The 12,517-nt window shown below is 50.6% G+C and overlaps 1 protein-coding gene across 1 annotated transcript in view; it reads right to left on the reverse strand.

Annotated features, from left to right (window-relative positions):
- The window catches only part of IGSF21 (immunoglobin superfamily member 21), a 40,568-nt gene that overhangs the window by 10,863 nt on the left and 17,188 nt on the right, over window positions 1-12,517 (reverse strand). Inside the window, exons 2-3 of the mRNA XM_064396887.1 lie at window positions 7,823-7,935; window positions 1,122-1,243 (exon numbers count right to left, since the gene is read on the reverse strand). Coding sequence (XP_064252957.1) covers window positions 1,122-1,243; window positions 7,823-7,935 — 235 coding nt within the window. The remainder of the gene's footprint in view (window positions 1-1,121; window positions 1,244-7,822; window positions 7,936-12,517) is intronic.

The following is a 12,517-nucleotide window of genomic DNA, read 5'->3' on the forward strand; positions in this document are numbered from 1 at the left end:
CATCCCGAGCTTCTCCTGAACATGCCTGGAGTATCCTCTGAGTAACCCCCGAGTGTCCTGAGCAACCCCTGACTCTCCTGAGTATCCTCTGAGTAACCCTGTAGTAACTCCTGCTCCTCATGAGCATCCCGAGCTTCTCCTGAACATCCCTGGAGTGTCCTCTGAGTAACCTTGGAGTATGCACTGAGTAACCCTTGAGAATCCTCTGAGTGACCCCTGGGCACCCTGAGCATTTCCAGAACATTCCCGAAGCATTCCTGGAGTAATCCCTGAGCATCCCAAACTCCTCCCGAGCCTCTCCTGAGCAGGGCCTGAGGATCCTCCTGATCCATCCCATAATATTCCCTCCCCAGCCCCGTTTTCCCACCCTTTTCCCACTCTAAATCCACATTCATTCCCACGCAGCTGTGCTTTTCCTTACGGATAAAAACCAACTCCAAACGTAGCAGGGAAAAACAGCAAAAAACATCCCAAAAAACCCCAAATCCCAAAGGATTGGGAAGGATTTCCCATTTCCCACCAGCTCATCCCATGGGATGAGCCAGGCCCAGCCCTTCCTGGGCCACTCTGGATATTTCCAGCTGGAAAACCTCCCAAGACTGGAGGAAATCCCGGCTTTTCTTACCCCCCACGTTGGGAAAAACAAGCTGGGAAAATCCGATCAGGAAATTCTAATTTCCCGAGGAAACGAAGCCAGAAAGAAACTGGGAAGAAGGGAAATTTCATCCCAGTTTTTCCCCCCCGGGGTTGAAGCCTCTCCTGACCTTTTTTCCAAGCTGCAGAGTCGGTTTTAGAGCAGCGGGAATGGAGCAGGTGTGGAATCAGGAATAAACCTGGAATTCTGGAAGTGATTCCCACTTGGAATAAAAGCGAGGAGACGCTCCTGTTCCTGTTTTATAAATAAATATGGATCTGTTTTTCCCAATTTTCCCAAGCTTTGGATTTCTCTGCCCATTCCCACCTCTAAAAATCCCCATTTTCGCCACCTTTTCCCTGAGAATCATCAGGAAAACTGGGAATACTCCTTGGAAGGGGCATGGGTTCTGCTGGAATCCTTTCAATGGGGCAAAAATAGGGAAAAAAATCCTAAAAATTGGAATTAATAGGGAGGAAGGACTCACCGCACGGTGGATTGGTAGACGAGGTCTTCCCGCTTCCGGTAGTTTTCCATCTGGGAAAAGTTGGTGGAAAACATGGCATCGAAGGTGAAGATCTTCTGCTTGATGGTGCCGCCGTCAGTGACCTGCGGGAAACAACCCCAGGGTCCCAAATCTGGGAATTTTGGGCCCTTCTTGGAATATTTCAAAGGGTTTTCGTTCTGAGAATTTGAATAAATTGATTTTGATTTTAATAGATTTGTTTAAATTTGAATGTATTTATTTAGGTTTTAAAATATTTATTTGCATTTTAATGTAATTTTTATTATTTTGGTATTTATTTAGATTTGAATAAAATTATTTAAATTTTAATTTGTATTAAATGTTGTAAATATATTAATTTTAATATTTTATCTGGTGCATTTAAATATTTATATTAGAATTTTGTTTTTGTTTTTATTTTAATTTTTGTTTTTATTATATCGTGACTTCCATATTTATCCATAGAACCCCAGCATCTTTCATTTCTTTGGAATTTATGGATTTATGATGCCCTGCTGAGGTGAAATCTCAATCTACATTTTCCATCCTGTTATTCCATTTTCCACCTGGGAATTGTCATTTTTAAATGGAAAATTGCTTTTTTAAGGACTCTATTCCCTGTGTCTTCCCGTGCCTCTGGATTTATCTTCTCTGCTTTCCAGGAGGAGTTTTAGTGGAAAAATATGGAGGAAAATGGGAATTTTGGGGCTAAACCAGCTCCCAGCAGAGAGTGACATTTCCCATTTTTTAAAATAAACCAGGAACAGCAGAAGAAGACTTTGGGATTTAATCCTCAAATCCAAAATTTCCCAAGGACAAAACCCCAAATCCTCACCCAACACTTGGCCAAAATTCTGCAGTTATTCCCCATTTCCTCTCTTCCCGATTTCTTAGTGGCAAAAAGTGGTGGAAAAGGAGGAAAAAAAATCCATCACTAAAAAACTCTTCCAGTTTATTATCCCAGGCTGAGGCATTTATGGGAAAGGAATTCCACCCTGGCACGGATGTGGGACAAAGAAAAGCGGGAAAAATGACAGGAATTGTAAATCTCCGGCCTTGGGAAGTTTCCAAGGATTTTTCCAGACTTTTTTTTGGGTTTGAGGAGAAAGCTGGGAGCTGCTCCGGGATGGAGAAGAGAGCCAAATCCAAAGGGATTTTAAGGATTCTTTTAGGGTGGGAAGTGCTGGGAATGATGGAGGTGGCAGCCATGGATCGGGCATTTGCAGCCTTGGGATTTTCCCAGCACATCTGGACAGATGTGGGACCAAATCCTGCCCCATCCAAGGGGAGCTGGAATCACCCTCTGGGAGAGCCGCTTCCAATCCTGAGGGAATTCCAGAGAATTCCAGAAAAAGGCTCATCAGGATTTCTCTCTCTCCAGGGATCAGCCCTAATTCCAGCCTTTTATCCAGGCACGGGGGGATTTTTTGGGGGGAGAAGCTCCATAGGAATTTGCAGCCAAACTGGGAATCATAAAAGGAGGAATCAGGCAGCATCCCATGGTTCCTGTCCCAGTCGATGCCTCCACATGCAGGAATTTTGGGAAAAGAAGCACAGGAACATATTATAGGCACTGCTCTTCCTGCATTATTCATAAATCCCAGGAAAAATCCCATTCCCGACAAAACTCAGCTGTTCCAAGGCAGCTCCTGCCTGCTGCCCTCTCCTCCACAGTGACCCGAACAAATCCTCAAATCCATTAAAATGAACATTTGCTGTTCCCAAAATCCATTAAAATCTCTGGAGCCTCCCGTCAGGATGCCCAAAGGACCCAAAATCATCGGGAAGTGATGGATGTGGGATGAAGGGAGCGGTTGGAAAGGGCTGGAATTGGGATCTGATCCAGGCCCCGTGTCCCGAGCATGGATTGATGGATTCCCTTTCTCCAAGCAAATGGAAATGGCTCTGGAAAGAGGGAAAATTCCCTGGAGCAGCTGCAGCACTCCCGGTGTTTGGGGGGGAGGAGGAGGAGGGGGTGCAGTGTCGACGTCAGAGCCCCGGGAAGAACTCATCATCCTGGGAAAGTCCGGATTTAGGATTTTCCTGTCCATTCCCTGGAGAATCAAACAGGAAAACTCTTTATTCTGAAATACTCCTGGTTCAGGATTTTCCTGCCCATTCCCTGGAGAATCAACTGGGAAAAACTTGTTATCCTGGAAAACTCTGAATTTAGGGGTTTTTTCCTGTCCATTCCCTGGAGAATCACAACAATGGGAAGAATTCATTATCCTGGAAAACTCCGGATTTAGGTTTTTCCTTGCCATACCCTAGAGAATCAACCAGGAAAAGGCTTTATCCTGGAAAACTCCACATTTGGGATTTTCCTGCCCATTCCCTGGAGAATCAACTGGAAAAAACTCATTATCCTGGAAAACTCCTGGTTTCACTTTTTCCTGCTCATTCCCTGGAGAATCAACCAGGAAAACTCTATAGTGGAAAACTCCTGGTTTAGGATTTTCCTGCCCATTCCCTGGAGAAGCAAACAGGAAAAGCTTGTTATCCTGGAAAACTCTGGATTTAGGTTTTTTCCTGCCTCCCCCACCCATTCCTCGAAGAATCACAACCAATGGGAAAAACTCGTTATCCTGGAAAACTCTGGATTTTCCATACTCCAGGGATACTACACGAGCAATTTCGATACTCCAGGGATACCACCAGGAGCAATTCCCATACTCCAGGGATACCACCAGGAGCAATTCCCATACTCCAGGGATACCACCAGGAGCAATGCCAGGGCCCTGCTCCCAGCAATCCCAGCTCCAGCTCATTCCCTCCCCGCTAATTACCCTGAGCACCAAACTCTAATTAATGGAGGCAGAGCTCCGTGGGCTCCCCTCCATTCCCACCCTTCATTCCAGACATCCCAGGAATCCCGCTCAGCACTGGGGAATGGTTCCTGCCCCTGGTCTGACACCCCAGATCCACCAAACCCCCTTTGCAATTCCCAAATTCCCGAATTCCCATGCTCTGGGCCCAGCCCGGCTCAGCTCCACTTCCCTTCCTGCTGCACAGAGCTTGAGTGGGGCCTCCAAGGGTTTTCCCTCCCTCTCCTGCTTTCCTGAGTTCCTCTGGGAAAAGAAGTAATTTTCCCAGTTCCCATCCTGGCACCAACCACACAAATCTGGGATCTGGTGAAACCCCGGAGACGCCGGCACCGGGACCCAGTGAACAGCTCTGGGTGTTGCCAGCCTCATTCCGAGCGGATTCTGCCACCCCCGTCTCCTGCCAAGGCTTTTTTGGGAGCTCTCCAGGTGCAGATCCGTGTTCACACCTGTTCCCGGGAACATCACACCTTGCGGAGGTGTTGGGATTGTTGGATGTTAATTAACGCCTCCGCCTGTGGGATGTGTTCCTGTTTATTCTCGTAAAAATTCCCTTTGCTCATCCCGGGAATGCTGAAAACAGCGTCGTTCCAGCAGCTGAGGGGTTTCCCAGCGGGGGGAAAGGGCTGTCCCTGCTGTCCCTCATCCCTGGGGAATCCAGGAATTGCTGGAATTGCAGGTGCTGGTTGCAGTGTGGGGTTTCTCCGTGGGGTTTCACCCATGGAATGAGGCTTCTCAGCCTCGGAGGGCACAGATCCCAATGGGATCACTCACCTGGGAGTTATGGATCCATCCTGGGGGTTATGGATCCATGCCAGGGGTTATGGATCCATTCCATGAGTTATGAATGTACTCTGTGCGTTATAGATTCATCCCAGGGGTTATGGATCCATCCTGGGGCTTATGAATCCATCCCACAGGTTATGAATCCATCCCAGGGGTTATGGATCCATCACATGGGTTACAGATGTATTCCACGGATTATGGATCCATCCCAGGAGTTATAGATGTATTCCATGGGTTATGGATCAATCCCGTGGGTTACGGATCCATCCCAGGGGCTATGGATCCATCCCAGGGGTTATGGATTAATCCCACAGGTTATGGATCCATCCCATGGGTTATGGATCCATCCCAGGTTTTATAGATATGTTCCACGGGTTATGGATCAATCCCATGGATTACGGATCCATCCCACAGGTTACGGATCCTTCCCAGGGGTTATGGATCCATCCTAGGGGTTATGGATTCATCCCAGGGGTTATGGATGTACCCTGTGGGTTATGGATCCATCCCACAGGTTATGGATCCATCCCAGGGTTATGGATCCATCCCAGGGTTATGGATCCATCCCATGAGTTATGGATCCATCCCAGGGTTATGGATCCATCCCATGAGTTATGGATCCATCCCAGGGCTATGGATCCATCCCAGGGTTATGGATTGATCCAATGACTTATGGATCCATCCCAGGGTTATGGATCCAGGGGTTATTCCCCACTCCACTCCCCACCAAAGCGCTGCCATTGACTTTTCCTCCTCTCTCCCCCCTTTCCCTGCCCCTTCCCGCCCCTGGAGCAGCTCAGATCCCTCAGACTCCAGGAGCTCCTTCTGCTCCTGTCCAATAAATCCCGGGAACAAGGAGCTGGGCGTGACCCCAATCCAGCGCTCCGGAGCCACATTCCCATGATTTACAGGCAGAATAAACAGAATCCCACAGCTCCAGAGGCTCCGCCCCAGCTCTCCCGGATCCATCCATCACCTCCAACACCCCGGAGCTGCCACGGGAGCTTTGGGAAGCTGCAAAAGTCCAGGAGTGAGGCAAGGCAGGGAGAAAAAAAGGGAAAAACCCTTAAAATCAGGAAGGAATTGAGCAAATCCTGAGATGCTCCACGAAAAACCCAACTTCCCAAACCTGGGAAGCTCCCTGGGAAAGGAGCAAGAGGGAAGGAGAGGTAAAAACCCCCGGAAGAAAGGGGGGATTTGTGGGGATAAAAATCAAAGCTGGGATATTTCTGCCCTTCCCTTTCCCTCCGAGGTTTCTCGGAGCATCGTTTGCTCTGGAGCAGCAGCCGCTCCCACATCCCTCCTCGCAGGGGGGATTATGCAAATCCAGCTCCCGGGAAAGTGGGTTAATCCAATATTACCGAGTGGAAAAGGGAAGGAAAAACCTGGTGGAGACGGCAGAGCCAGCAGAAAAAAATTCCTCCCTGAAAAAAGAGGAGGTGGAGCCAATTCCAAGCTGGAATTTTGGATTCGGGGCAGGTTTGGGGTTCTATTCCCTGCCTGTCCAGCGTTTAGGGGTCCATCCATAAATAATTACAGGAAAATCCATCCCGGATTCCATGGAGATGTTCCTGTGCACACACCACATTCCAGCAGTCGGATTTGCACCCATCCTTTCCCTGTTTATAAACCTGGGAATGGAGGAGAGCATTAGGAAAGAGCAGCGCCTTGTTCAGGGAGCAGGAACAGGGTGAGAAATCCAAGGGAAAATATTCCCAGCTGCTCCATCTGATGTCACTGGCACTCCTTGCCCTCTCTTTGCCTCCTCCAGGAGTTTTCCCTGGAAAACTTCAGGTTTTCTTGGATGAAACCAATTGTGGTTGGCAGCTTATCCCAAATTTCCCTGGAGAAAGCTCAGGACTGATGAACCTGAGGCTGGATCAAGGCTTGGGAACTATGATCCAGGGGCAGCTCCAGCCTCCAAATCCTTCCTTTGCCAAATAAAACCAGGCTCCAAATCCCTCCTTTCCCAAAGAAAATTTACCTCCAAGTCCTTCCTTTACCAAATGAAACCAATATCCAAATCCTTCTTTTCTAAATAAAAACAGGCTCCAAATTCCCCCTTTCCCAAGGAAAACCAACATCCAAATGCCCCTTTCCCAAATAAAACTGGTCCCCCAATTCACCTTTCCAAAATAAAACCAACATCCAAATCCTTCCCTTCCCAAATAAAACTGGCCCCCAATTTCCCCCATTCCCAAATAAAGCCAAGTTCCAAATTCCCCCCTTTCCCAAATAAAGCCAGGAGCTTCCCTCCTGCTCAACATCCCAAATTCCCAAACATGTTGGGAACAGGGTAATTTTTGTTTCTGAAAGCTCCACATGAAGAACCCCAAACTTCTCCCCAGACCCGGATATCCCAAATTTTCCCCATTCCTTCTTTTCCCCATCATTTTCCACCCACCAATCTCTTGGCAGAGCAGCGCCAACCTCAGCTCCGACTCCAAACCCCAACCCAATCCTGAGCCATCCCTAAACCCACCTGGCAGCCACTCCAAAAAGAAAAAGAGGAGGGCTCCATGTGGAGCCCAGATCCAATGATGATCCCAAATCCCCATGACCCCAAATCCAATGATGATCCCAAATCCTATGATCCCAAATCCCGATGATCCCAAATCCAATGATGATCCCAAATCCCAATGATCCCAAATCCAATGATGATCCCAAATCCCAATGATCCCAAATCCCAATGATCCCAAATCCAATGATGATCCCAAATCCCAATGATCCCAAATCCAATGATGATCCCAAATCCTATGATCCCAAATCCCGATGATCCCAAATCCCAATGATCCCAAATCCCGATGACCCCAAATCCAATGATGATCCCAAATCCTGATGATCCCAAATCCAATGATGATCCCAAATCCCGATGATCCCAAATCCATCCCGCATCCCTCCCAGCCACATTTCCCAGGCCAGCCCAGCTGCCTCGCTCCTCCTCCTGGAATTGGTGTTCCCATCAGCCCGAGCTCCGGCTGCCTTTCCTGCCTGGTCCAGCCCTGACCTTCTGTTCCCGAGGGCGGAGCGGCCGGGCTGGCTCCGCATTCCCATTCCCGAGGGGTCGGAGCTCACCCGGTACCAGACGATCTCCCGCATTTTCCCGTCGGTTTTGAAGTTGCATTTCAGGGTCACGGCGTCTCCCACCACCACTGGGGGCAGGGGCTCGATGCTGACGGTCAGATATCCTGGAAAAGTGGGAAAAAAAACAGGGAAAGAGAGCTGAGCCCCAGGGAAGTTTGGAATTGCTGGTTTCCAGGAATTTTATGGATTAATGGCACTGTTAGTTCCCAGTGAAAGCCTTGACCCCTCACAGGGATGGGTTTGGGCCATCCCCAACAATCCCAAAAAAGCCAAAAATTGAAGGAAATCCTTCCCGAATTTCAGAAAATCCCAGCGGCCACCATTCCCACTGCAAATTCCTGCTCTGCCTACAGCTTCGCTTTGGGCTCCATCATCTCTCCCCATTCCCTGCCCTGTGCTTGCACAAAACTTCCCAAATTCCTCATTCCTCATGGGAATTCCCCAACACCTTCCCCCGAGGATGCACAACCCCCACCCGAGGGTTTCCAGCTCCTTCCCCATCTCCCCACAGCCGGATTCCAGACCCAACCTCGCTCCAGAGGAAAATCAGAGCCCAGGCAGCTCCATCCATCTCTTTTCTCCCTCTTTCCCCTTGATTTCTTGGGAAATCGGGAGAGGGAAGCAGCCAGGGGGGCAGCAGGGACAGGAATTGCATTCCTGGTTTATTTTCCTGCCTTTCCTACGGCTGTTGGGAATTGATGGATTGACAGCCTGGCAAATCCCAGGCATCCTGCCCTGCTTGACACTGGGACATCAAAAAAAAAACCCAAAAACCACCCACTGAAAATTCTCTTTTTTTAATCTCTCCTCACACCAGGGGGGAAAAGAGCCGAGCAAAAGTCCGGGAAACAGCAGCAGGTTTGGAAATGGGGCTGAAAACCAGAGATTCCTTTGTGGAAGATGGCCTGCGAGGGCAGAAGGTGAATTCCCGGGATTTTTTGTGCCTCCCAGGCGGTGATCCTGAGGCTCAGCATTCCTTGTAAAACAACTTGGAGGTGTTTGTGCCATAAATCCCAGGCACGACCTGCGGGAGAACACGCTCCGGGAACACGTGCCGGCTGCGGCAGCAGGGCAGCGTGGCCTGGAATATTGAACACCGGGAAAAAGCCGGAAAATCCCGTTTTGTGCTGCTTTTGGGGGGCTGCGGGAACAGCTCTGCACAAGGAAATACGGGGGGGAAAAGTGGATTTTTGGGACTGCTTGGGGGTAGGGCTGAGGATTAAATCTCTTTTCAGCCCCAAATCATGCTTGGAATGAGGGATTTTTGATGTTGTATCCCAAAATCCTGGTTTTCCTGGATGAGACTGACCCAAATCCTGGCCAGCATTCCCTGTCCGCCTGGGGCCGGCGCCTTTCCAGCCTCTCCCTGCCTGTCCAGGGTTTATTTTTGTTCCTAAAGCGGGGATTAAATCCCTGCGATTGCCAAGGCTGCACGAGGGCCCCTTGGATTCGGGGCTGTGCGGATGGAAAAGGCAGGAACGGGAGGAGGAGGAGGAGGAGGAGGAGGGAGGGAGGAAGGGCAGCCGAGGTCTCTCCGGCTGCCCCGATTCCCCTCGCTCGGCTTTTGACATTTCCGAACGCCGGGACCAGCAACAGGCACGGAAAAGCGGCGGGGAGGGTGGGGGATGAGCAAATCCTTGGCAGCGCGGCAGGATCCGCCCCAAGGAATCCGGGATGGAGCCTCCGTGCGTGCGGAAGAGCTCTGCCTTTCCACGGAGCCCCGGGCGGGACCGCAGCTCCTGCCTGCCCCCGGATCAACCGGAGATTAAAGGGAGAAGGGGAGGAACTTGCAAAGCTGGAGCAAAGATTGGATTTTCCCTCCTGTCCGTGGGATGTGGAGATCCAGGAGTTCCCGGAGTGGCATTTCTGGATGGTTTCCATCCCTCTTCCCACATTATTCCCTTCCAGAGCTGTGCACTTCCATGCAAAACCATCCCCGTTGCAGTCCAGAGCAGAGATTGGATTTTCCCCCTATCCATGGGATCCAGGAGTTCCCAGCTCAGCATTTTTGGATGTCTTCCATCCCTTTTCCCACGTTATTCCCTTCCAGACCTGTGCACTTCCATGGGAAATGGATCCATCCCCATCCCAGCCCAGCTGCAGTGGGAATTGGATTTTCCCTCTATCCATGGGATCCAGGAGTTCCCAGCTCAGCATTTTCTGATGTTTTCCACCCCTTTTCCCATGTTATTCCCTTCCAGACCCATGTACTTCCACGGGAAAGGGATCCATCCCCATATGAGTCCAGCCAAGGCTTTTGGTGGTGTTTGGACCAATCCCTGATTTTTGGTGGGTTTTTAAACTCAAAAAGGAACAAGTTTGGGATGGCCCCAGCCATCCCAGCAAATCCACCCATCCAAGCCTTTTTCCAAGGAAATCCTCCTCCAAACCCATCCCTGACCTGCATCTTCTGGGTGGCCAAAAAAATCCCTCAAAATTGGAATTTTCCCCCTCTCTGCTTCCTCCATGTGCTGGAAAACCACTCCGAGCTGGCACTGGGAGCAGCTTCACCCATATTCCTGGGAATTCTGGCTTGGCTGGGCCTTAAATCCAGATATTTCATCCCTAAAAACACCAGGGTGGGACCACTGGATGCACCCGAGCTTCTCCTGCACGGGAGCTCTGGAGCTGCAGGATTGATTGCTCCGGTGCTGTGGGATCAGGATCCCATGGAGAGCTGATTCCAGAGTCCTGACTGGGCCTGGAAAAGGCAGGAAGGGGAAAATTCAAATGCTCCAAGAGCATCACTGCTCAAATCCAGAGCAAAACCACTCCAGAAGTTGTGGAAAAGAAGGAGAGAAGAGGGAGAGGGAAACAGATGCCGAGTCCCCACAGGAGCCGGCCAAGGATGCGTGGAGGGGAGGGGGAAAAGCGGGAAAACAAAGGAAAATAAAGCAGGAATCCAGATGGAGCCGTCCAGACCCCGCTGCTTGGCTGTGGCTGACGTGCGAATCCCATCCCTCATCCTCCCCTCCCGACAGGGAACAACTGCCAGGTGCCAGCGCTGCTCCGAAGCCTCCCTCGGCTCCTTTTTTTTGGGATTTACTGAGGAGAACAAAGCGGCTGTGACGGGAATGGCTGGGTGGGAAGAACTCTTCCAAAAGGAAGAGCCCATCCCAAATTTCTGTCATCCCTCGCGCTATCAGACTCCCTTTATCTGCGTCCCCTTCTCAGCCTCGCTCCGCTTCCCCTTTGCTCTTTTCAATCCGAGGTTTTCCAGAGAATGCCGGGCCGGGCCTCCCCCGGATCGGATTCAGCCCTCTGGAAATTCATCCCTCTGATTAGATGGCAGCCCTGGGGAGGAGAGGATATTTTTGCTGGCAATCGCTGGGAATTCTGGCACCGTCCAGTTTAAGGGGGATTTAAAAAAAGGGAAGAGGGAGGAGGGGGGAAGGGAGGGATAAAGGAAATGTCCTTTGAAATCGGGAGTGACGCGTTCATAAAGGAGAGCATTGGAACAAGCTCGGTGCTTCCAATTACAAAAGAGCTCCCAGGGATGAGGCAGGAATTGCTCCAGCCCTGGAAGTGCGGGATGCTGGATGAAAACCCCATTTCCAGCCCATTCCAGCATTCCATGGGGGTTTCTGCCCACAAACGCAGCTGGATACTCCATGGGAATGGCCAGGGGTGAAGCACAAGCGGCTGGAATTTCTCTGAGGTTCCTGGGGAGGAGGGGAGGGAGGGGATGGGATGGGGTGGGAATGTCCCAAGGAAAGGCCTTGGAGTAATGGAGCCTTCCAAGGAATCCCAGCAGCACAGGGAGCCCCTTCCACATCTTCTCTGGGTGCCTGACTCCTTCCATCCCGCATGGAAAGCCAAGATTTATTTATGGAGATGGCCCAGTGCTCCCATTCCCAGATTTCTCATCTCCCAGTGCTTCCCAAAAATCTCAATCCAGTGGAATTCTGCAACTGGATTGGAAGGGACCTTAAAGCTCATCTTGTTCCATGGGCAGGGACTCCTCCCACTATCCCAGGCTGCTCCAAGCCCCATCCAAGTTTGGACAAATCTCAGGGTGGGGCAGCCCCAGCTGAGGATGGATTTTTCCCATTTCCGTGTCCCCAAAGTCCAACCTGTCCCCATCCTTTTAGGAAGGGTCCTTGGAAGCAGCAGCAGATCTGAGCGGAGTGGGAGCTCAGGATGGAGCCAGAGAAGGGGATTCTTGGGATCCAGCAGCTCCAGCCCCCTCTGGAATGCCCCCAGCATCCTCGAGGAGCCGGTGACAACATGAACACTTCATCATTTTAATTAGCCAGTGATTAATGGGGCTTATCCATAATTCCTTCCCATTCCTCCACCTCCCTTTTCCAAGGGCTGGGATGGGATGGGAAAACCAGGAGGGAACAGGAAAACAGACCCTAGCACTCCCTTAACCAGCTGATATCCCACAATCCCCAGGATTTAAGGAGAGCAGGAGACATTTCACCCCTTTAGGTGGGATACAAAGGGGTGCAAACTCCCCTGGAAAAAGCTGGGAGTGCTCCCACAAATTCCCGACCGTGGAACGTCTGCAGATCTGGCGGATCTGGGGATGGAACCCCCGGATCCGCAAGAACCGAATGCGCTCTGACTGGCGGCACTTTGCAACATCTTGTCCATGAAAAATTCAGCAGCTCCAGTTGTTCTTGGGAACGCAGCAAATTCCTTCCCGCTCCCTCCCCGGCTCTGGCCTTGCCTTATTTATGA

Source organism: Passer domesticus, chromosome 22 (genome assembly GCF_036417665.1).
Source record: "Passer domesticus isolate bPasDom1 chromosome 22, bPasDom1.hap1, whole genome shotgun sequence".
Classification (NCBI taxonomy): domain Eukaryota; kingdom Metazoa; phylum Chordata; class Aves; order Passeriformes; family Passeridae; genus Passer; species Passer domesticus.